Raw genomic sequence first — 24,604 nt, 5'->3', positions numbered from 1 at the left:
AGCCTCCTACTATCTAAGATAATTAAAAAGTCACCCTATGTTTTCTTTAAATACTTTTATAATGTCCTTTTTTTATACGTAAGTATTTAGTTCACCTGGAATTTATTTTGGTGTTAAGATGTGAAATACAGATCTAATTTTGTTTTGTGTGCTAAGTCACCTCAGTTGCATCCAACTCGTTATGACCCTATGGACTGTAGCCCACCCAAGCTCCTCTGTCCATGGAATTCTCCAGTCAAGAATACAGGAGTGGGTAGCCATTCTGTTCTCTGGGGGATCGGGGGATCTTCCTGAACCCAGGGATCAAACTCAGACCTCTTACTTGTCCTACACTGGCAGAGGGGTTCTTTACCACTAGCGCCACCTGGGAAGCTTTTATCCAACCCTTATCAGATATCCAAAGTATATGAACAGACAATTTACAGAAAAATATAATTGCCACTTAAACATACTAAGAGATGCTCAACCTTATAAGAGAAATGAAAATTAAAATTGCAGTAAGATGCCATTTACACTATCAGATTGTCAAAAATCCAGAAGTCTTATAATAGGCTGTATAAGCTTGCTGATGGCAGAGAAAACTGGTAAAACTTCTGTGGAAGGCAATTTGGCAATACTATACTTACCAAAATCTTTTTCAAATGTTGTTGGTGGAATGCAAATGAGAAAAATCTTTGTGGAAGAAAGAGAATTTGTGAAATTGTATATAGCCAAATTAAAAAAAAATACACACACTGGTCAGACTTAAATGTTTGCAGCCCTAAATGTTTACTGTACATATATACAAGAGACAAACAAAATATACTTGGGTGTCAATATAATGTTAAAGGACTGATTGAATAAACCTTAATACATGCCTCAAGCTTACTGTGAAACTTAACTATTAGGCAGATACATGTGTACTGCTACAGAAAGATATCTGGACCATGCAAAAAGAAATTGCAAAATAGTCATATATAACATGTTACCAACTGGATAATATATATAAATTTAATGTATGCATATTATAGAAATCTTGTGGAAAATCCACAAGAATCTGGTAAAACTGGTTGCTTCTTTAAGGATGAGAAACCTGTTCATTCCTTGATAGAATGTACATGTATTACTTTTTCAAAACACATATTTTTTAAATTAATACAAAACGGAAAACTGAGGCTCAATGGCATCTCCTTAGTTGACTAAACATATAATCTTGCATTTATTTTACAAACATTTACTGCATGCTTATCATGTGCCAGGCATTGTAACAGAAGCTGGTGCGCACGATTCCCACATTACATGGAGCGCTCAACCCCTGAGCCCCTAGTGCCGGGCGGGGACTGGAGGCGGGGAAGGATCGGGGCCATCTCGCGAGGCTCTCCGCCGCTCTGAGTGGGTAGCAGGGCCCAACCGTCCATAACGGTCCAAGTATCCAGACGGCGACTGGAATACACTCTTTCAAAGCAAACTGCCGTCTGCATCCCCTTCCTCGCCCCCACAGAAACGGCCCCCCTACCCGCAGCTTGTGCCTTCGAGCCAGTAGACTTGGCTGGTATCCCTTTAATCCCCAGGGAAGGGTGGGCCCCTGATGCCCGAACTACCCACAGCTCCCTTACCACGGGTTGCTCCGAACTTGGGTACTTCATCTCTCCTGCTGTGTGGTGTCAGTCCTCCTCGTCTGTTCACTCCTCGAAAGAGAAATAGAGCTCCTCACGCTCTGCGGCGCCATTCCTTCCGCTTGGTTTTTTCTACATCTCTACAAAGCCTTTTTAATGTTTTCCCGCGGGATGAGGCGCGGGGGGGTGGGGGGGGGGAGCGTTTTTAATGTCTCCTGAGTCTCTGTCATGGTATGCAGACCGATTGAGGCAAAGAATCGCCCGTCAGGAGGCGGCTTCCCCAATGGTCACTGGGTTGTAGAGTGGCACTGGCTTTCTACAAAGGCACTAATTTTGTGCGAACAGTGATGCGGTTGAGTGATTCCACCCACTTGCACCTCTGGAGCGCTGATTTACAACCCCACCCCCACCCCCACCTCAGTGGAAGCCTCCTAGGTAATTGGCCTGGAGATGGGCTGGGAGTACTCCTTGAGCCTCTAATTGGCTGTTTAATACTCAGCAGGTGCAATCTCAACGTCGTCGGCTTTCCCTGCAGTCTATTGGCTAACCTGGTGAGCCGGGCTTAGATTTCCATCCGGGTAATTGGGTACCAGCACGCAGCACAGCGCCGTCGCTCAGGGGCAGCTCCCGCGAGGATTGGTTTCGAGGAGGAGGTTGATTGGGCGGGCTTGCAAGCCGGGCATTGATTGGTGCGGGCTAGCTGAGGGGGCGGGGAAGTGGCGGCTGAAGCGAGGCTGGCGGGCCTCGGAGTGGTGCTGCTGCTGAGAGGCGGCCACGGCCCCAGGGGTGAGGTGCGAGGCAAAGCGCGCGACGGCTAACTCCAGGAGCGGTAAAGGCGGGGACCAGGAGCGGAGGTTTGGGGAGTCGGGGAGGCGAGAGCCAGGGACACCACTAGCAACAAGAAGGCGGGGAATGTGGGGTTGAGAGAAGAAAGGCGCCCCCGGGCGAGACGAGGGTGTGGGGCCCGGGAGCTAGCTTCTGAGCCTGGGGTCGTGAGGCGCTTTTTGGGGGCGGCTTTCTCCCACCCCGGGGCTAGTAACTGTTTCCAGAGAAAGGGCGCTCGTCCCAAGGTAGTCACAGCAGACCCTTGCACCGTGCGAGAGGGTTTGCCCCAAGCCAGTGATTATCAGTTTACCTCTTATTTCCCAAAGCTTTTTCTTTAATGGTCTTGAGTATTTGTTTTTCCAGTTTCCCTCTTTAGTTTTTAACGCGCATAGAATCGTGGGTTTTGGCTCAAGACTTCTGTGTCACAGCTACTCTTTCCTCAGCTGAGAGAAATGGGTGGAGGCTTTTTTCACTCACTGGTTTAAAAATAAATGTAGCAAGAATGAGAACATTGAATGAGCTGCTTCAGTTCAACACACCGATCACCATGTTTTAGGTACCTTGTAGGTTTCTGGCTGTTAGGAGATCCTGGAGTGATATATCAGATCCTCGCTCCCATGAAGTTCACTTTGTGTTTTGAAATGCATATCAGATAGTTGTTAGCAACTGTTTTAATACAAATATCGTTAGCTTTTACTGAAAAGCGTTGCCTACCTACTTTTCTCAACCTGAGATGACCCACATGTCTTCTGTGTAGCTCAGATGGTAAAGCGTCTGCCTACGATGCCGGAGACCCGGTATTCGATCCCTGGGTCAGGAAGATCCCCTGGAGAAGGAAATGGCAACCCACTCCAGTATTCTTGCCTGGAAAATCCCATGGACTGAGGAGCCTGGTAGGCTACAGTCCATGGAGTCGCAGAGTCGGACATGACTGAGCGACTTCACTTTCTTTCACTTTCTATGATCTTAAGTTCTAGTCTCCTCTTTACATTCAACTTGAAGTAATAAAGTCAAGCACAAGTTAGCATTTAGTACTGTAGAATTGGCGCAATCCCTGGTAACTCAGATGGTAAAGCGTCTGCCTACAATGCCAGAGACCCGGTGTTTGATCCCTGGGTCAGAAAGATCCCCTAGCAAAGGAAATGGCACCCCACTGCAGTATTCTTGCCTGGAAAATCCCATGGACTGAGGAGCCTGGTACGCTATAGCCCATGGGGTCGCAAAGAGTCAGACGCGACTTCACTTTCACTTTCTTTTTTTCACTGTAGAATTATTCTTATTTCCATCATATTTTCCACTTTTAATTTTTAAGAGAAACTTAGCAATGTGAAAGGATATGTAAATTGTAAACAACTATACTTGATTAATATTAATCAAGTAGATATTCTTTGAGGTATCAGCTGATATTTTAGCACAAACCTCATTCGTAGTATTTGAAGAGATGTTCGTAAAATTTAGGTTTTGTTTCAAATGGAAGTCACCCAGTAAATTCATTCATGTCACAGACATTCATCCCCCACAACAGATCATCAATATTCTATCTCAGACACTACCATCTACCCGGTGCTCAAATGAGAAACATGATAGCCAGCTCCTTGGCTCACCCTCTGACTTTCCCATAAATCAATTGCTGGGTCTTGTGTATTCTTCCTTTGAAAGCCCTCTGAACCGTCTGTCTGCTTCTCTCCATCTCCATCATTGACACCTGGACTAGCCTCTGAATTGGTCTCCCTACACCGCCTGTTGTTGCCTTCAATTCATTCTCACTACAGACATAGCCATTAATCAATGATTATAAGCAATGCAAATGCTATGAAGGGATGTTTGGAGTACTGTAGAAACCCATAGCAATAAAACCCAGCTTAGTACAGAGTCGTACTAGGGTCATTCTGTCCTCTCTGAGATAGCGAAAAACATTTTGAGGTGTTCTAGAGACCCTTGGAAAACCTCAAAGTTAATTAGAGGTAAGATGAACTTTATTTAGAATTTGAACTTTGGGAAGTTTGTCAAAAATACCAAAAAGTTTTGAGACTTCCCTGTCAGTGATTAAGACTCTGAGCTTCCAACGCAGGGAGTGCCAGTTCCATCCCTGGTCCAGGAAGGGATCCCACGTGCTGCTCCTTGTGGCCAAAAAGTTAAAAAAAAAAAAAAAAATTTAAACATATCAAAAAGCTTTAAAACACTTGGTCAAATAGGATTATACGTGGAATGATTCTTGGTCACCGAACCAAAGTGACAATAAAAGGTCTCAAAGGCAAATATAGAAATGTATTTCTGTTCCTCATACCTTCTTTTTTCTGAAAACATTTCTTTCCTCGTATACTGCAATGTTTCCCTTATTCTAGTAGCTTAAATTGCGTATATTAATTAGAATTCTCAGGTCTTAAAACTCTAATGAAAACTAACAAGTAAGCAATTATTAACTGTTTTACATTAGCATTCTGTAGATTGGCAAGCTTATATATAGTATGTAAATATATACTATTTATGCTTATAAATAGTACATAAATACTATTTATGGTTTCTAGAAAACATGTGCTTTTTAATAGAAAATGTGTTAGCATGGCACCAAACCTATTAAATAGTTCCAAATATCTTTAGTTTCTTTGTAAAAGGAAACCTATATTCACTAGTGCTATAGTATCTCACTTTATTTGGTAATTATCTATTCAGTAGACTTTCAGCATTTAACTTAATTTAGCAAAATGCTAAAATTTCAAATTACCAAAATATGGAGAGCATTTTGGATAGACATTCCCAAAACATAATTAGTCTGAAAGAGTTTACCTAAAGGCTCTTATTTCATTTACCTCTATTTACTTAAACATTTCATCATATCAAGTTATTTTCTTGCCGGCAAATTTTGCAACAGATTTAAGGTCTTGTTTGATTTCTAGTAAATCTAGGTACAATAAAAATATTATCCATTATGTTGATTCTAAAGAGATACATATTATTAATTCAGCAAACTTAAGCTAACTTTAATACCAGATATTGATTCAGTATTGAGTATTTCCCAGATGTTACCAGAAAATTGACTTCACCTCTTGGTGGGTATCAAGCCATAAAACCAAGTCAAAGACTGGGAGAAAAAAGGATTCATTGCTTGCAGCAAGTAAAGAGAACACTGAGGATCTGTCTCCAAACATGTCTCCTCAAATAGCAAAACTGGTGGGTCTGTGTAAGGGCACATGCATATTCATGAAGGGTCTTGGGTGATTGAGAGTCCTCTCTTTAGTTGATTTAAGTCAGGAGAGTCAGGAAAAGACAGCATCATCCCTTAGGTGTCAGTTGATCTGGTGGTTCAGTGCTTCAGGCTAATCTTTAAGACTGAAATAGAACCTGGAGTTCTGTTAACAACTAATAATACCTTTGCTGTTGTTACTTCTCTTGCCTGATAAGCCATTGTTTTCTGGATTCTTTGTTCCCTTAAAATCATTTGTTACTGTCCTGAGACCTGTTCAAGGACAAGCATTGTGGCCAGGCTTAGATTACAAAATGACTTAGGCTAAAAATGGCTTCTCTACTGTCAAGAAAACAGTGTCCAGGGATCTCTTATCCTATCTGCTAACAAGATCGTGTGAAATTTCTGAGTATTTATATAGATGTTTTATTTCCTTTAAGCCAATTACATACAGCTCTTTTACAAATTAATTTTGGCAATACAGCACATCTACTGGAGAAGGCAATGGCAACCCAGTCCAGTACTCTTGCCTGGAAAATCCCAGGGACTGGGGAGCCTGGTAGGCTGCCGTCTATGGGGTCGCACAGAGTCGGACACGACTGAAGCGACTTAGCAGCAGCAGCACAGCTACAACACAGATACATAACAGACACCCTATAGTTTTCATTCCAAAATTTCAGCCATGAATCAGGGACAGTAATATTAAACCCATCAGTTACAAGCAAATTCAAATTGGGTTTCTGGCAGATGGAACAAATCAGTCACCTTTTTAGATGGCTAAACCCTTTCTACTAATATTTAATGGAGAAGATAGTCAAGATTTTGTCATTGACAAGTTCCAAATGACCTACATGCTTCCTGAAATTTGCATTTTATTTTTTAAATTGAAGTGTAATTGATTTACAATGTTAAGTTAGTTGCTGGTGTACAGCAAAGTGATTCTGCTATGCATATATACACATATTATTTTTCATATTTTCCATTATGGTTTATTACAGGATATTGAATATGCTATACATGTGCTATACATGTGCTATACAGTAGGATGTTGTTTATCTACTTTATATACAGTAGTTTGTATCTGCTAATCCCAAACTCCTAATTTATCCCTTCTCCATTCCCTTTCCCCTTAGGTAACCATAGGTTTGTTTTCCATGTCTGTGAGTCTGTTTCTGTTTTGTAAATAAGTTCATTTGTGTCATATTTTAGATTCTACATGTAAGTGATATCATACAGTATTTGTCTTTTGGACTTATTTAGTATGATGATCTCTAAATCCATACGTGTTCCTGCAAGTTACATTCTTTTTTATGGCTGAGTAATATTTGTGGTAGAGGAATACTTGTACCACATCTTCTTTCACTACTCCTCTGTCAATGGGCATGTAAGTTGGCTAATGTGAGTAGTGCTGCCATGAACATAGAGGTGCATGTATCTTTTTGAATATGGTTTTCTCAAATATATGCCCAGGAATGGGATTGCTGAATCATATGGTAGTTGTACTTTTAGTTTTTTAAGGAACCCCCATTCTGTTCTCCATAGTGCCTGTATCAGTTTACACTCCCACCAACAGTGCAGGCAGGTTCCGTTTTCTCTACACCTTGTCTAGCATTTATTGTTTGTAGACTTTTTGGTAATGGTCATTCTAACCAGTGTGAGATGATACCTCATAGTAGTTTTGATTGGCATTTCTCTAATAATTAACAGTATGATGAGCATATTTTCATGTATTTTTTGACCATCTGTCTTCTTTGGAGAAATGTCTATTTAGATCTTTTGCCCAGTTTTTGATAGGGTTGTTTTGTTTCTTTAATTGAGCTGCATGAGCTATTTGTGGTATAATCTGAAGTTAGGGAGCCTGATTCCTCCAGCTCTTTTCTTTCTTAGAATTGCTTTGCCTATTCAGGGTCTTTAGTGTTTCCATAAAAATTTAAAAAATTTTTGCTGTTAATTCTGTGAAAAATGTCGTTGGTAATTTGACAGGGATTGTATTAAATCTGTAGATTTCTTTGGGTAGCATACTCAATTTGACGATATTGATTTTTCCAATCCAAGAACACGGTATGTCTTTCCATCTGCTTGTCATCTTTGATTTCTTTCATCAGCATTTTATAGTTTTCAGATTACAGGTCTTTTGCCTCCATGGATAGATTTATTTCTAAGTATTGATATTTTATTCTTTTTGATGATAAATGGGATTGTCTCTTTAATTTCTCTTTCTAATCTTTCATGCTTCAGTCATGTCCGACTCTTTGCGATCCCATGGACTGTAACCCACCAATCTTCTCTGTCCATGAAATTCTCCAGGCAAGAATACTCAAGTGTGTTGCCATGCCCTCCTCCGGGGGATCTTACTGACCCAGGGAAGATCTCTTACATCTCCTGCATTGGCAGGAGGGTTCTTTACCACTAGCGCCACCTGGGAAGCCCCATAGAATTGCAAGAGTGTATGAATTTTGTATCTTGCAACTTTACCAGATTCATTGAGCTCTAGTAGTTTTCTGGTAGTATCTTTAGAATTTTCTGTGTATAATATCATGTCATCTGCAAACAGTGACAGTTCTTTTCTTTTCCAATTTGGATTCCTTTTATTTATTCTCTGATTGCCATGGCTAGGACTTCCAGAACTATGTTGAATAAAATGGCAAGAGCAGACATCCCTTGTCTTGTTCCTGATCTCAGAGGAAATGCTTTCAACTTTTCACCATTGAGTATGATGTTACCTGTGAGTTTGTCATATATAGCCTTTCTTATGTTGACATAGGTTCCCTCTATGCCCCGTTTCTGGATAGTTTTTTTAAATCATAAATTGGTATTGAATTTTTATCAAAAGCTTTTTCTGCATCTATTAAGGTGATCATATGATTTTTATTCTTCTATTTGTTAATGTGGTATATCACACTGATCAATTTGCAGATATTGAAACATCGTTGCATCTCTGAAATAAATCCCACTTGATCACGGTGTATGTTTTCTTAATGTATTGTAGGATTCACATGGTTAGTATTTGAGAATTTTTGCATCTACGTTCATTAGTGATATTCACCTGTAATTTTCTTTTTTGGTGGTATCTTTGTCTGGCTTTGGCATCAGGATGATGGTGGTGTCATAGAATGAGTTTGGAGTGTTCCTTCCTCTGCAGTGTTTTGGAACAGTTTCAAAAGGATAGGTGTTTACTCTAAATGTTTGATAGAATTTACTTGTGAAGCCATCTGGTCCTGGACTTTTGTTTGTTAAAAGTTTTTAAATCACAGTTTCAATTTCAGTACTTGTGATTGGTCTGTTCATATTTTCTATTTTCTTCCTGGTTTTCTTTCTTTTCTTCCAAGAAAGGAGACTATACCTTTCTAAGAATTTTTCCATTTCTTCTAAGTTGTCCATTTTATTGGTGTATAGTTGCTTGTAGTAGTCTCTTATGATCCTTTGTATTTCTGTGGTATCAGTTTTTCATTTCTAATTTTATTGATTTGCGCCCTTTTTTCCTTGATGAGTCTGACTAAAGATTTATCAATTTTATCTTTTAAAAGAACCAGCTTTTAGTTTCATTGATCTTTTTTGTTTTCTTCATCTGTGTTTCATTTATTTCTGCTCTGACCATTATGATTTCTTCTACTAACTTTGGATTTTGTTTTTTTTCTCTAGTTGCTTTAGTTGTAAGGTTAGGTTGTTTGAGATTTTTCTTGTCTCTTGAAGTAAGATTGTATTGCTGTAAACTCTCAGAACTGCTGCTGTGTCCCATGGGTTTTGGATCACTGTTTTCATTTTCATTTGTCTCTAGGTATTTTTTTATTTCGTCTTTGATTTCTTCAGTAATCCATTGGTTTAGTAACATATTGTTTAGCTTCCATGTTGTTTGTTTCTTACCTTTTTTTTTTCTTGTAGTTGACTTCTGACCTTGTAGTTTTGGGATTGTTGTGGTTGGAAAAGATGCTTGATATAATTTGTTTACTATCATTACTCTCTTTTGTCTAACTTTCTATGTTTGTAGCCTCTGTTCCTCAGCCTGCAGGATTGTAGCTTCTTGCTTCTGTTCTCTGTCCCCTTGTAGGTGAGGTTGGTCCAGGGGCTTCTGCAGGCCTCCTGGAAGGAGAGGCTGGTGCCTGCCCACTGGTGGGTAGAGCTGGGTCTTGTCCCTCTGGTAAGCAGGAGTGTGTTTAGAGGTGGCTGTGGGGTCAGGACAGCTTTAAGCAGCCTGTCTACTGATGGGTGGGGCTCTTTCCCACCTTGTTAGTTTTGTTGTTGCACTGGGTCTTCATTGCTGGGTCTTTTGTTGCTGCACACAGGCTACTCTTCATTGCAGCACATGAGCTGCTCGTTGCAGTGGCTTGTCTTGTTGCAGAGCATAGGCTTCAGTAGTTGCAGCATGTGAGCTCAATAGTTGTGGCACATGGGCTTTCGTTGCTCCACGGCATATGGCATCTTCTCGGACCAGGGATCCGTGGATCCCGGACCAAGGATCTGCCCACGTCCCCTGCATTAGCAGGTGGATTCCTATCCACTGTACCACCAGGGAGTCCCTGTGGGTTGTTTGACCTGAGGCATCTCAGCACTGGAACCTGTAAGCTTTTGAGTGGGGCCAGGTCTCAATGCCAAAATGGTGACCTCCTGGAGAGCTCACACTGAATATTCACTGGGTCCCCTGCCACCTGTCCTTGCCCTCACTGTGAGCCACAGCCAACCTCTGTCTCCCCAGGAGAACCTTCAAGACCTCCAAGTAGGTCTGGCTCAGGCTTCTATGGAGTCACTGCCCTGGGTCCCAATACATGTAAAACCTTGAATGTGCTCTCTAAGAGTAGAGTCTGTTTCCCCCAGTCCTGTGGCGCTCCTGCACTCAAGCCCCACTGGCCTCAAAGCCAAATGCTTTGGGAACTTCTGCTTCTGATGCCAGATCCCCAGGTTGAGGAGCCTGACTTGGGGCTCAGAACTCTTACTCCTGTGGGAGAACCCCTGCAATATAATTATTTTCCAGTTTGTCAGTTGCCTACCCAATGGGTATGGGATTTGATTAAATCGTGAAAGAGCCCCACTGTCTTGTTGTGGTTTCTTCTTTGTCTTTGGATGTAGAATATATTTTTTTATTGGTTTAAGTCTTTTTTGTCAATGATTGTTCAGCAGTTGTGATTTTGGTGTTTTCATGAGAGGAGGTAAGCTTAGGTCTTTCTACTCCACCATCTTATCTCTTCAGTATCCAGTAGACTTTTTAATGATGGCCATTTAGCACAGTGTGAGGTAGTACATCGTTGTAGTTTTGATTTGCATGAAATTGTGTTTAAAAAAAAAAGTCTGGGGAATTTCCTGGTGGTCTGCACTCCCTGTGCAGGGGGCCAAGGTTCAATCCCTGGGGACCATAGATTCCACGAGCCACACAGTGCAGCAAAAAAAAAAAAAAAAGATGGTCCAGATAAGAGCTCCTGGAAAAGACCAAATAGAATATTTGCATCTCAAAGGCATAGGAAGAAAAACACAAGTTCCTCCTTGGATACTTTGTTCCTTAAGGGCTAGATTTTTGTTCTCCAGTACTTGCAAGCCTCTTAATAAGAAAGGTTTTGTTGTTGTTTAGTCACTAAGTCATGTCCAACTCCTTGTGAGCCTGTGGACTGTAGCCTGCCAGGCTCCTCTGTCCATGGGACTTGGATTTCCCAGGCAAGAATACTGGAGTGGTTGCCATTTCCTTCTCCAGGGGATCTTCCCAACCCCTGGAAGGGAACTCTTATCTCTTGAGTCTCTGGCATTGGCAGGCAGGTTCTTTACCACTGGCACCACCTGTGAGTTTTGTATTATTTCTGGAGGCCACACCTCTGGTCCTATAAAGACTAGATTTTTAAAACAAGTGTTAGGGGAAGCACACTGACTGAAAACCACCCACCCTGGCCAGGCACCATAGTAACTATTTGCATGAGTTATTTTATGACCGGAGGTCCTGGTAAGGAACACGGAACTCATAAGCCATCACTAACCGGAAGAGTTCGGGAAAGAACAAAAGGAGACACCATGTGTCCAGTCACCTTCCATAATCCTTCTCGTTGGCATCCATCTTGGCTGAGCAATGCATGTGCCACCAGGAAGGACTCTGAGTCAGGATGATTGGCCAAAGACAACCTGGAAACTAATCCCATTACCATAAAACCTGAGACTGCGAGCCATGTGTCAGAGCTGTTTTCCTGGGTTCCCTTACCCTACAACTCTCTGCCCAGGAGCCCTTTCCAGTAATATTTCTTGCTTGGTTAGCACATGTGTCTGCTCGGACAGTTCATTTCTGAGTGTTAGAGAGGAGCCCATTTTGGGGCCCTGGAAGGTAGTCCCCCTTCCTGCAACACAAGGACAGTGGTTTTTAATTCCTCATAAAACTGAGTAGCCACCTCAGGGCAAAGACTGACATATGCATTCACCAATGCTGGAATTTTATGTTCCCTCATTTAGCTTGGGGGACAGAGACTCCACCTCCCCCCAGTAAAATTCCTCTCAGGTTCTAAATATCAGCTGTGATCATTTTAGTCAGGCCAGTGGTCACCCATCTTGGCAATCCATTTACACACACTTTTAAGGATTCTTCCTGGGCTTAAGAAATTATTTAGCTATGGTCTACAGCCTCAGGTGTCCCATTTCTTTTTTTTTTAATTGAAGTATAGTTGATTTACAATACTGTGCCAGTCTCTGCTTTACAGCAGAGTGACTCAGTTTTACACATATATATTTCTTTTTTTTTATATTCTTTTCCATTATGGTTTCCTGCGCTATGTATATATAGTAGGACCTTGTTTATCCATTCTAAATGTTTGCATCTACCAGCAAATTCCCAGCTGGCCCCTCCTCTCCCTCCCCCTTGGCAGCCACAAGTCTGATCTCTGTGTCTGTGAGTCTGTTTCTGTTTGTTATTGGTTCATTTGTGCTGTGTTTTAGTTTCTACATATAAGTACGGATTTGTCTTTCTCTTTCTGACTTCACTTGGTATGATAATCTCTAGTTGCATCCATGTTGCTGTAAATGAGATTACTTTGTTGTTCTTTATGGCTAAGTAGTATTCCATTGTGTGTGTGTATATATATATATATATATATATATATATATATATATATGTCTCATCTTCTTTGTCCATTCGTCTGTCAGTGGACGTCTAGGTTGTTTCCATGTCTTGGCTTCTGTGAATAGTGCTGCTGTGAACATAAGGGTGCGTGTATCTTTTTGATTATAGTTTTGTCTGGGTGTATGCCCAGGAGTGGGGTTGCTGGATCATATGATAACTCTGGTTTTCTGAGGAACCTCCATACTGTTTTCCATAGTGCCTGTACCAACTTGCATTCCTCAGGTGGTCCCATTTCTAAAGGTAACCATTTAATAGTGTCTCCAGAGTGGAAAGGCAAGTCAGAGAGAGGATTATTAGAATGAGTATTCAAAGATAGAGGGGAGCAGTTTTTAGGTACCTATCATTAAACTTTCATTAGCCTTCTACAACAAATCTTTCACTGAGGCTGTTTTGAAATTTTGAAGTGTTTTGAGGCTTCTGCATATCAGTTAAAATAGGTACAGTGGTTTAAGATGAGAGCTGTCTAAAATTTTAACTTGGAAGTTTTTCAATTCAGGATCCAAAGGATTTTTAAAGAATCAGGATTTTTAAAGGATCAGGATTTTTAAAGCAGGATCCAAAGCTTTAAAAAGCTAACCCTGTACAAATATTTCTCCCTGCTAACCTAATTTTTAAAAGAGAAAAATTCTTTCCACTATTTCTAGTAGACCCTGCAGGCAGAGTTTCAGGAGACTGCCAGCTTTTAACTGCATTCAGAAAATCAGTTTTGGAATGCCAGAAAGAGAAGCCAGTCTTGGCCATTTCAGGGTAGGGTTTCCTCTAATTTTTAGTTAAGTATTTGCGAGCATACATAAACCCAGCTGGTATTCCCGTAGGTGGCTGTCTGTCTACACGAGAGTTTGGCCTTCAAGGCACAATTTCCCATTATTAACTTGGCAGCCTAATTCAGATATGAGATACAGTCTGAGCAACATTATAAGGGCAGTATAGTGGATCGAATGTGGCCGTTTCTGAGTCTAGCTCCTCAAGAGTGTTACGCTTTATGGTTCGGGCAGGCTTCTGCCAGTGGGGCGGTTTGGTCGACGCATGGTGCAGATGCACAGTGCACAGTGGAGAGGAGAGAGAAGGCCAAAGGGCAGAGGAAATTTTTTTAATGTTTAAATTATCCTTGCCTTAGAATATGAATTTTTATTTCATCACACGTAATTTGTTAAAGTAAAAAGCAGAATGGTTGTAAGTGTATTGATGGGCTAAGGAGTAAGACTGTGAAGACAGAAGTGACATGTGACAGAGCAAAGATACTTAAGAAAGCACATCCTGTTCCCCAGTAGAAGTAGTGTTAGAATATAAGGTTGTGGAAATGATGGGCAGAGATTAGGTTATAAAGAACCTTTCAAACCACTGAGCTTACATGTAGGCAAGAGAGTTGCTGAAGATTAAGAGGAAGTGTGTTCATTCAAAGATTATTATTGACCAAATACTTATTAAGTGGCTACCATGTGCTAAGTACTGAGGAACAAAAAAAAATTCCTGCCTCTGGGGAGTTAACTTTCCAATGGGGAAACAATCAAAATGAACACCTTGCAGGTCATTATAATGACTGGCTTTTAAACACAGTGAAATGGAAAACCGTGGAAGGATTTGAGCAGATGAATAACACTTTTCACTTACTCCAGCTGTTATATGGGGAATAAATTGGACGATGATAAAAAGCAGGGAGGTAATTAAGCTTTTTAATAATCTAGACGAGATAATGGTGGTTTTGAGCAGATGTTGGTCATAGCAATAAAGAGGTTAAAAAGTGGTCAGATTCTGGATAATCTGACCAGGATAGAGGTGCTGTTTGAGGGAAAGAAGAATAAGATTTTTAGCCTGAGGAACTGAAAAGAATGGAGTTGCCACTAACTGATAGGGCAAAGAAGAAAGGAGTGAGATCTGGGGTGCTTAGTGAACTTGCATTTGCTAAGTTTGAGATACCTGTTAAACATCAAAAGGAGATATTTCATAAGCAGTTGGATGTACAAACCTGGAGTTCAGAACTGTCCTCACTAGATCTATGAATTTGGGAGTTAAACAGTCAGCAAATAGATGGGGCTTAAAGCCAAGACGGAATGATTCTTGAATAAAGAGGGCAAAGGACAGAGCCCTGGGTCACTCCAGTGTTTAGAGGTTAAAAAATGGAGCAAGAACTAACAAAGGAGACTGATGGAGCCGCCAGAAAGGGAGAAGGAAAACCAGGAAACAGTACTGTGAAGCCAAGTGAAGAAAGTGTCAGAGGAGAGGGAGTCGCCAGCTGTGCCAGACTCTGGTGGTGGGGGAGGTAAAGGGAGGACTGAGATTTGACCATTGGATTCAGGAAATCCAAGTCACTGGTGACCTTCACCAGAGCAGCAAGGGTGAATTCAAGAAGAGAAATCTAGCGCAGAAGCATTGACACTGAGTTTTCTTGCAAAAGGAAGGAAAGAAATGAGTAGTATTTGGAGGAATAAATGGAATTGAGAAAGAATTTTCTTTAAGAAAGAAATAATAGCGTGTTTGTCTGCTTGTGCAAAGATTAGGCAGAGAGGAAAACATTAATGATGCAGGATAAAGAAGGAGAGCAACACTTACATGAAAGACTCAGCGCTAGAGCCAAAATAGTTCATCCATGACCACAGGAAGGAAGATAAAATGCTAGGAGGTGGAGGTGGATGGATCAGTTTGGAAGTTAGTTAATATTTTCTCCAAATGCTTTACTTTCTCAGTGAAATAGGAAGCAGACATCAGTTGAGAGGGAGAATGAAGAAGGAAGCACTAGAGGTTTGAGAAGAGATGGTATAAAATAATTGGGAGGGTGAGCAAGTACTGATACATGAAATAAAGAAATAGAGTGAGGGACATATTAAGATATGCTGGGTAAGAAAATGAAGATACAGTGTCAGAGAGAGACTAATAGCAAGACCGTTACAGTGGTCTAAATGAGATTTGATGAGCAATCAGTTCAGGTACAGTGTTGGGGTCATTAGCATATAGATAGTAGTTCAGGCTTCAAGTGTGGATAAAATTGCCCAAAGAGAGCAGAGTGACAATAGCAATGGATAGAGGCCACTGGAAGACCAGCTCAAAACTCAGAAGACTCCTCCAGATAAATAGAAACCATGGGAAAGAGGGAAGAGAGGTGAGATTAGATAAGGCTTATATATGCCATCTAGGTGGCAATGGCACCCCACTCCAGTACTCTTGCCTGGAAAATCCCATGGATGGAGGAGCCTGGAAGGCTGCAGTCCATGGGGTCACTAGGAGTCGGATACGACTGAGCAACTTCACTTTATTTTTTCACTTTCATGCATTGGAGAAGGAAATGGCAACCCACTCCAGTGTTCTTGCCTGGAGAATCCCAGGGACGGTGGAGCCTGGTGGGCTGCCGTCTCTGGGGTCGCATAGAGTCAGACAAGACTGAAGCGACTTAGCAGCAGCAGGTTAACTACCTGGAAAGTTTTAGTTTTGATGAAGGAGCAGGAAGAATCCCCTTTCACTGTTAGTTGAGGATTAAGTAGAAATAAGGAGTACAGTGAATAAATAGACCACACTTCCAAGAGAGAGAAGTAGAAGTAGCAAAACCTAAACCTGGGCCTGGAGTGCCATTCCTTTCAGAGACAACAGCATCCAGAAAGGCCAGAAGGCATAGAAGTGCACACGTAAGGAATTTTAAATAGTTTGATATGAAATGTAAATTTTTTAAAATATTTGATTCAGTTAATTCCTTGTTCCTTTGTCTTTTAAAGCTGATCAATACACAGTCCTCTTTGCAGGGGTTGGGCTGGGAGTAGTACTCCTCTGTTTAATCATATGTGTGTGTGTCCCTCAGCTAACTTTCTGAAAAAAGTACCCCTTTCATGACCTTTCACATGAAGCACACCTTGAGACTGCTCCAGCTCTTGAAATGGGAAATTAGGCTGTAGTGTTCTTTGTAATATTGTAATGTGTTCCATCCTCTCTGGCGTAAAAGTTGTATGAAAGCTCCTTTCTCTTCATATGCTTATTTCAGGAGGCGGCCGAAAATGTCCACTGAACGGACTTCTTGGACAAGTTTGTCCACTATTCAAAAAATAGCACTGGGCCTTGGGATCCCTGCCAGTGCAACAGTGGCCTATATCCTATACCGCAGATACAGGGAAAGCAGAGGTACGTGAATCCATGGCTGTACATACCGAAATGGTTAGACTATGTTCTGGCATTGTTAACTTGAAACTTCTTTCAAGTTATCACTTGTTGGGATGTAATTGGCTCTCTGTGAGGGACCTTTGAAAAAAAGTTTTTCTTTTCTACGTTAATGTGAAGCTAGTCTGTGAAATAAAGAGTTCATTTTATAATTCTGTTGATTTGTTCCCTTCAGCAACACCAGCACTGTAAGGGATTCTGCTAACTGTTGGGTCCAGTTTCCCCACAGCCTGGACCTAGAGAGGAGGACTTAGAAAATGATTTGTGTATAAACGGGGGAAGTTCTGAGCCTAACGGACTCCTCAGGCAACTTCTGGCCTTCATTCTTCTCCAGGAGTCATGTCTTGGGAGAAGTAGTTTGCCCAGAATCTAATGGCTTTCCCATTTTAGCATTTGAAAACGGTATCCCAGAAAGAATGCTCATCTTCTGGTCTTTCAGGACCTTTTAGTTCCCACTCAGATGCTGCTTCTCCTTCTCTTTATGATTGAAATCCTCAGTTTATCTTTTACATCAATGTCTCTTTGACAGCTTTGATTCAGGGGAGGGGAAGTAATAGCTTTGGGTACTGTCTAAATCTGACCTGATGATCTGTGCAGAAGAACGGCTGACATTTGTTGGGGAAGATGACATCGAGATAGAGATGCGAGTCCCCCAGGAGGCTGTAAAGCTCATCATTGGTCGGCAAGGAGCCAATATTAAACAAGTAAGTGTGTGAGCAGGCAACAGCTTTCCTGGGATTGATTTCTGCTGTCCATCCTCTGCCCCCATTCTGTAAAACCCACTTACACTATGTATATTTTAAACAAAACAAAACAAAAATAGGAAGTTTCTGGCTGCTATTTTCCTTCCAGAGATGAGTACTTCTACTCCTTATAGAATGGGTGACTTAGCTTGAAATGGGGATTTTTAATTGGATGGTTCTCATCCTGGTATAGGTTGAATCATTCCTGTCTGCCATGGAATTATGAACTCTTATTAATTGGCAGTAATTAATTGCTCCCTAATTCTTTTTACCATCTTCCATTATTCATTTGGAATGTCAAGAAAACTAAATAATTGATTGTTTAATCCAAATTTGGGGAAATACCAGTCTAAACACAGAGAAACTGTTTTGGATTAACTGCTGTTCAGGGTTATCTTTGTCTCTCCTTCCGTAAGTACATGTAATTGAGGACTGCTTACAAAACCCGATTTCACTGATTACTGTGTCCAGTTCCATCCACCTCCAGGGTTAGGTTTAGAGTATCCTTAGCTGACCCAGGTGAGAGCTGTTCCAGAACATACTGCCACATATCCTTTTCTCTGCAGCTAAGAAAGAAGACAGGTGCTCGGATCGATGTGGACACGGAGGATATAGGAGATGAGCGGGTGCTGCTTATCAGTGGGTTTCCTGTTCAGGTGTGCAAGGCCAAAGCAGCGATTCATCAGATCCTGACAGAGAATACGCCAGTGTCTGAGCAGCTCTCAGTCCCCCAGAGATCCGTGGGCAGAATCATAGGTACCACTGGACAACTTTCTCTGCTGTTTCCTTTTTTGTTCCCTTTGCCTTCCTTTCTTTCACACCTTCCAGAGGGCTTTTCCTGGCCTTCTTCCCCTTCATCTTGCTGAGGGAAATTGAGAGCAGAGCTTTACTTTTTTATAAAGCCAGTGGTAAAGCAAAACTCATTACCTCAAGAAGTTGTAAGAGAACTTCCCTGGTGGTTCAGTGGTTAAGAATTTGCCTTCCAGTGCAGGGAACATGGGTTCGATCCCTAGGCGGGGAGCTAAGATCCCACAAGCCTCAGGGAAGCTAAGCCTGTGTGCCACACTGGAGAGATGCCTGCATGCTACAGCTAAGACCCAACACAGCCAAAAATAAATAATAAAAAATTTTTAAAGTATGATCTGAACCTTACAAATAGGTTCCACAAGGGTTCAGGTAAATGTACTTACCTCATATTAAGACTTTTAAAGGGAAGCTAAGGATGCTCATTTTATCCTAAATCTCTCAAGACCGTGCCATAGAAAGCACTTTTTATGCCTTCTCCTAGAGCATTCCTCATGCTGCTGTGAGAGGCAGAGAAGCGTCCTGTGCTTGGTCCAGTGGTTTCATGTGGGATGTCTGCTAATGAAGTGAGGATGTGAAGTCTGCTTAGTGGCCAGAAGATGAAAGTGACATGACCACATTAACTTAGCCAGTGTGTAGAATTTAAATAAAATGGGTAGAGCAAATAATCTAGTATCCCCCTGATTACAGTAAGGATTTCAGTAGCTCCTGTTTTCCATTCACTATCCTACATTCTGTTTAGTTTGAAAATGAGCCCTGACTCTCACCTCATAGTGTATACAAGATAGTGGCATCACTAGGAGTAGTAGAGGAAAGGACAGGGTCTTATGTATTATTCAATACAGGGAGAGGCGGCGAGACAATTCGTTCTATCTGTAAGGCCTCAGGAGCCAAAATAACCTGTGACAAAGAATCAGAAGGAACATTGCTACTATCAAGACTTATAAAAATCTCAGGAACGCAGAAGGAAGTGGCAGCAGCTAAGGCAAGTAGCTAACCTGAATTGTATCTGAGAGTGAGAAGAACCCTTTACTCCATCCTGGGTCAGTACCTGACCATGTAGATATCATCCCTTCTTTTATTTTCCACAGCATTTGATACTGGAGAAAGTTTCAGAAGATGAAGAACTTAGGAAGAGAATTGCTCATTCTGCAGAAACCAGAGTTCCACGGAAGCAGCCAATCAGCGTAAGAAGAGAGGAAGTGACAGAGCCAGGTGGAGCCAGAGAGCCAGCTTTATGGAAAAACACTGGCACTAGTTTAAAACAGGCTGCACCTCTGGCAGTTCCTCCCCACAAAGGAGATGGTGACGTGGCTGCTGTGGGACCAGAAGAGGGTTCCTGGGAGAAACCTAATGATGACAGCTTTCAGAGGTCTGCTGTCCAGACCAGTCCAGAGATGTCCATGTTTGAAAGTATGTAACAAAGGGGACCCCTTAGCCATATGGAAGATAGGCATACTGGCTATGTGTGTATGCTCAGTTGTGTCTGACTGTTTGCAACCCCATGGATCGTGGCCTGCCAGTCTCCTCTGTTCATGAGATTTCCCAGGAAGAATACTTTAGCAAGTTGCCATTTCCTTCTCCAGGGTATCTTCGCAACCGAGGGATCGAGCCCTCTGCCAATCCTGCATTGGCAGGTGGGTTCTTTACTACTGCTACCTGGAAAGCCAGAAATACTGGCTTAGATAACCCAGAATAAGGAAACAATAAAAAAATAATTTCTATTTTCTTGACTACATTTACAGTTCTTTAATTACAGATGGGACTTACCGGTAATATTTTCCTTGGGTTAATACTGAACACAAATTTTTTTCTAAATACAAACCAGCTAATTAGAGAACAATATAGAAATGTGCTCGTTCACAGGAAACTGGTCTGCAAGTAATACATCAAATAATTGAATTACATGGTATTCTTTCTTCAAACATACACAAATAAGTAAAATACTTTTGAGTCCAATATTTTTTCCTGTCTCATTACTGTTCTTAAAAATCTTCACCATTCAAGAAGAATGAAAAGGCTATGGGCTTTTTCTTCTATGCATAGGTACTGGGATGGGCAGGGAAGACCAGAGTCCTTAAGAGGTTCATAGACGTGTCCAGGGTCTGTAATGAATCGGTGGTGGAATACAATCTGGAGCAGGCCCACATCTGTCCACATATCTTCTCCCTAGCATATGGGGATTTCCCTTCATTATAATTGGTGCTGATTTGAATACACGGCAGATGACAAAGAATGTGAAGAACTCTAATTACTCAATTACATATAAAGAACAGAACATAGCTTATAGTACCTTTCCTTCAGGATGTTTTTGTATGATTCATCCACTTGTCCCTCCAGCCATTTTTAAATGGTATTAGCCACTTGTTATTTGTACCTCTCACCCCACTGATGCAGTCTTCCCATTTCAACCAGAGATGATTCTGATAATGGTCATCATATTAGATAATAATGATTCTGTAGCTTAACTTGCTTATGCCTGTGGTTAGTTCCCAGTCCGGACTTCAGTTTCCATGCTGATGAGTTCCTAGAAGTGTATGTCTCTGCCTCTGAACATCCTAACCACTTCTGGATCCAAATCATTGGCTCCCGCAGCCTGCAGCTGGATAAGCTTGTCAGTGAGATGACCCAGCACTACGAAAATAGTCTGGTGAGTTGCTATAGGGACAGGGCTGGGGTTTGATGAAAGGGGGACATACCTTTTTCATTGTGATGTATTCTCTTCCCTTTCCTGTGGAGCAATGGCTTGTTCTTTCTTCCTTCTGGTATTCAGTTTTTTAGCCCATCCCTTCCTAACTCTGCCCTCTCCTGACTCCTCATTTCCTTGTGTAGCCTGAAGACTTGACTGTACATGTAGGAGACATTGTCGCAGCACCTTTACCTACAAATGGTTCCTGGTATCGAGCCCGGGTCCTTGGTACCTTGGAGAATGGGAACCTGGACCTTTACTTTGTTGACTTTGGAGATAATGGAGATTGCCCACTGAGGGATCTCAGGGTGCTCAGGTCAGTGTGGAATCAGGCTGGAGTCTCATCTGTTGACTCAGTCCTGGCCATAAGGTGGTGAGCTGTTGGCACTTCTCACTGGGGAGGAGGTGGGGGGGAGGGTTGGAAGAGAGCCTCTTTAGAGATCAGTTAATTATCTTCCGCTGCTGGGTTAACTGGTGCTGTCTAGAAGGAACGAATATAAGAAGGCCCTCCTAGCACTAGGATTCTAATTTCAGTTTCTTTCACTTTAGGAGTGACTTCCTAAGCCTTCCATTTCAAGCAATAGAGTGTAGTCTGGCACGGATTGCCCCCTCAGGTAAATTGGTCCTATTACCTATTGACTGTGCGTACAAACAGAATAACTTTCACAGGGCATGTGGTGGGGATTCTCACATTCCCAGGCTTTTTGAGTTCCAGGGGCTCAGGCGCCTTTTCATCACCAGTGCCAGACAGCAACAGCCAGAAACCTGCCTGGCAGTCAGACATAGGTACCTTCTGAAGTAGACAGAGGTAGTTCCAGCTTCCCTCCAGGGCATAATCCCACCCCTATCAGCACTGACCCCTTCTTAGGCTCTGTCTACAATTTTTTTTAACCAGGTGAACAGTGGGAAGAGGAAGCTTTGGATGAGTTTGACAGACTCACTCACTGTGCTGACTGGAAGCCCCTGGTGGCCAAGATCTCTAGCTATGTCCAGTCTGGGATCTCAACTTGGCCCAAGATCTATTTATATGATACTAGCGACGGGAAGGTAAGACTGAGGTTCACTTGTTGCTCACTGTCTCTTCAGTATTTTTACAGGCTCATCTTCTTTTCCTTTCTCAGAAATCCTTATTTGATATAATAGTCCTGCTTCATAAGCTCCTGCTTAACTGAACCACCAAAGGAATTTTTTAAAGTATCAATCCCAGCTCTTCTGCCCTTCCTTTGATTTGCCCTTCTTTGAACACCAAGAAGCCTTTTCATTTCTTTTCTCAGAATCTTGATATTGGGCTAGAATTAGTTCGTAAAGGATACGCAGTTGAGCTTGCAGAAGACATGGAAAAAAACAGAGCTGTCCCAGTAATGTTGGACGACCTCGTAAGTGAGCCATTATCATCATTTGGGGTGCTGCTTTGGGACAAACCTTGTGCCTCAAGACAGGAGGGCTTCTAGTCATGCATGCAATTTGTAGAACACCCTTAAGGACTCTGAGTTGCTCCACTAGTTGATCAATGGAAGCACTGTGTCCCTTAGCAGCCACACCAGACTCTGTGAGCAAAATGATGGGGTCGCTTCTCTTTTCCCACCAGCCAAACACGTTCTTCCTTTTTCTCCTGTTTATCCCCTCAGGCCACAGAAACAGATGTCTCACTGAGCATGCTCACTGAGACCAAGAAGAGCCCTGGAGAGATAGCAAACACCCTGTCCTGCCTCAGTTTATCAGGTACAAACAGCATTTGCTCCCTCGAGCATCTCTGGAAGTTACCAATTCTTAGTCAGCCTCTCCAAACTAGGGAAGTTGTGTCAAGATTTATCTCCTAACCAGAGTAGTCATTGAACACCAAAAAGCCTATTTTTTTCTCTGATCCTCAATGGCAGTGCCTGCTACAGTAGGGCAGTATCTAACTTTACCCTCATGTCTGAATAGAAGCAGCCTCTATGTCTGGTGATGATAATCTTGAAGATGACTACTTACTCTGAAGTCACCTTCAGTTGCCTCGGCCATCTGCTTTGCTGTGAGTAGAACTGTCCTCTCTCTGTAGCAACCAGAGAGTAATGAGGTGACCACAGGGCCTTGCCTCTTCCCTGTAGCCCATCTTATTACTACTTTTCTGCAGCTGCCTTCCTGCAGCTTTACTTTCAGTTTGAGCCCTTTCAAGCTTTTTGTGTCTCTCTGTGTGTGTCTTTGGCAGGTTTGGCATTAGGCTCGGTGCCTGGAGAGAAGAGCCTGTAATAGAGATCTATGCAGTTCTTCCTTCGTTATATACATGACCTGGCTTGCTGTGAACCAAATGCATTTTCTTCTTCCACCGGACTACCAGAGAGCATGTGGGGTGGAGGGAGACAGACACATGCCCCTAACTCCACCCCCTGTGCCCTGTGCAGTGTGAGTACTGCCACATGACTTTCAGGCTGCTTAGTATCCAGCTTGTTCCCCTCTGGCAGTCCTAATGCACAGTACTGCTAGGCAGCGTCCTCTTTGAGGCTGGGAAACAGCCAGGGTTTGGTTATTGGAAGTGATAATTCTGCAGACTGACTCACCACATGAGGTGACTCTGGTTAAGGGGAAATCTTTTGAGTGGTAAACTCAAAGATTGCAGTTAAGTCAGGCAGCAAAGGCAAAAATCAGCATAATTATATTAAAAGCCTCAGAAAGTGAGAAGAGAATACTGCCTCCCAGCCTCAACTGCTAATGTGTTATTGGAGACAAGATTTTTGTAACAGTGCTCCAGCTATTTCCCTGTAAACTTTGGTTAAAATACAAGTAGACAAGGAGAAAGGTAACTCAGGAAATATTGCTATATTGCTGGTATAGTATCTATATCAATATATGTATACACACAGAGCCATAGAGAACTTGTAGAGCTGTTTAGATCATTTGGGGTGTTCTTTGCTGAATAAAGTTCTTAAGAAAGTTATCTAAAACTAAATGCTGGTTGAATCACAAGGTGGAAACAAGCCTATGGGTATCTTCTGTACTAAAATCTGGTAAGATTGCCTAACACCTCACACCACCTATGAAACAGCTGTCCCTCTCATGTGCAGATCATATTCTTTCCTTAAAGCGACTTGAGAATTAATCATTCACTAAAACCTCACCTAAAAGAGGTAGATTCGAATTACAGAAACCTGGGTTCTAGGAATAGATCTTTGCTGTGAACTTTGGAGCCTGTTTCCGTACGTAGCATCTCTCCATTTCTGACAGTATTGTGAGGATCCAGTGAGAACTGTGAAGGTGCTTGAAAATGGGTGGGAGAATAACGGTAAATTAACCTTTTTTTTTTAAACATCAGCAAGGTAAAGTAGAAGACTTAAAACTAGCACATAAGACTCTGACACGCAGGACTTTTAATCCAGGGATTGATGGAGGCTACCCATGTACTGCATGGCAACTATATTTTCCCAGAAACACAATTTTCAAATTTGATTGTCTTAGAAAAACCTCGGTAGAAATTAGCAGAAAGGCTTCAGTGAAGGAGCATCTCTGGGTAGCTTGGGTAGTCCCACAAGAATCAATGAAAGCATGCTGTTGATTTGATAT

General features: G+C 42.0%; 1 protein-coding gene across 6 annotated transcripts; it reads left to right on the top strand.

Annotated features, from left to right (window-relative positions):
* The first annotated feature begins 1,427 nt into the window (after positions 1 to 1,427).
* TDRKH (tudor and KH domain containing) lies at positions 1,428 to 23,981 on the top strand. 6 transcript variants are annotated; one of them, XM_086392713.1, is made up of 14 exons: positions 2,306 to 2,424; positions 16,656 to 16,792; positions 17,426 to 17,532; positions 18,138 to 18,327; positions 19,221 to 19,360; positions 19,467 to 19,788; positions 20,865 to 21,025; positions 21,208 to 21,380; positions 21,614 to 21,678; positions 21,960 to 22,111; positions 22,339 to 22,440; positions 22,693 to 22,786; positions 22,991 to 23,078; positions 23,256 to 23,981. In XM_086392713.1, exons 2-13 carry the CDS (start codon positions 16,669 to 16,671, stop codon positions 23,041 to 23,043), a joined length of 1,683 nt encoding a protein of 560 aa, XP_086248839.1. In that variant the 5' UTR covers positions 2,306 to 2,424; positions 16,656 to 16,668; the 3' UTR covers positions 23,044 to 23,078; positions 23,256 to 23,981. The 6 variants fall into 6 exon arrangements, with proteins under 6 accessions (XP_086248836.1, XP_086248837.1, XP_086248839.1 ...); XM_086392710.1 differs by lacking the exons at positions 2,306 to 2,424; positions 19,221 to 19,360; positions 19,467 to 19,788 and adding an exon at positions 1,428 to 2,146; XM_086392711.1 differs by lacking the exons at positions 2,306 to 2,424; positions 19,221 to 19,360; positions 19,467 to 19,788 and adding an exon at positions 2,168 to 2,248.
* Positions 23,982 to 24,604: the final 623 nt, after the last annotated feature.

Source organism: Bos grunniens, chromosome 3 (assembly GCF_055505025.1).
Source record: "Bos grunniens cultivar Pamir isolate PY7600 chromosome 3, Bosgru_T2T1.0, whole genome shotgun sequence".
In the NCBI taxonomy this organism is placed as follows: Eukaryota; Metazoa; Chordata; class Mammalia; order Artiodactyla; family Bovidae; genus Bos; species Bos grunniens.
Note: the sequence above shows the minus strand (reverse complement) of the source record. Positions and strands in the feature narration are given on the sequence as shown.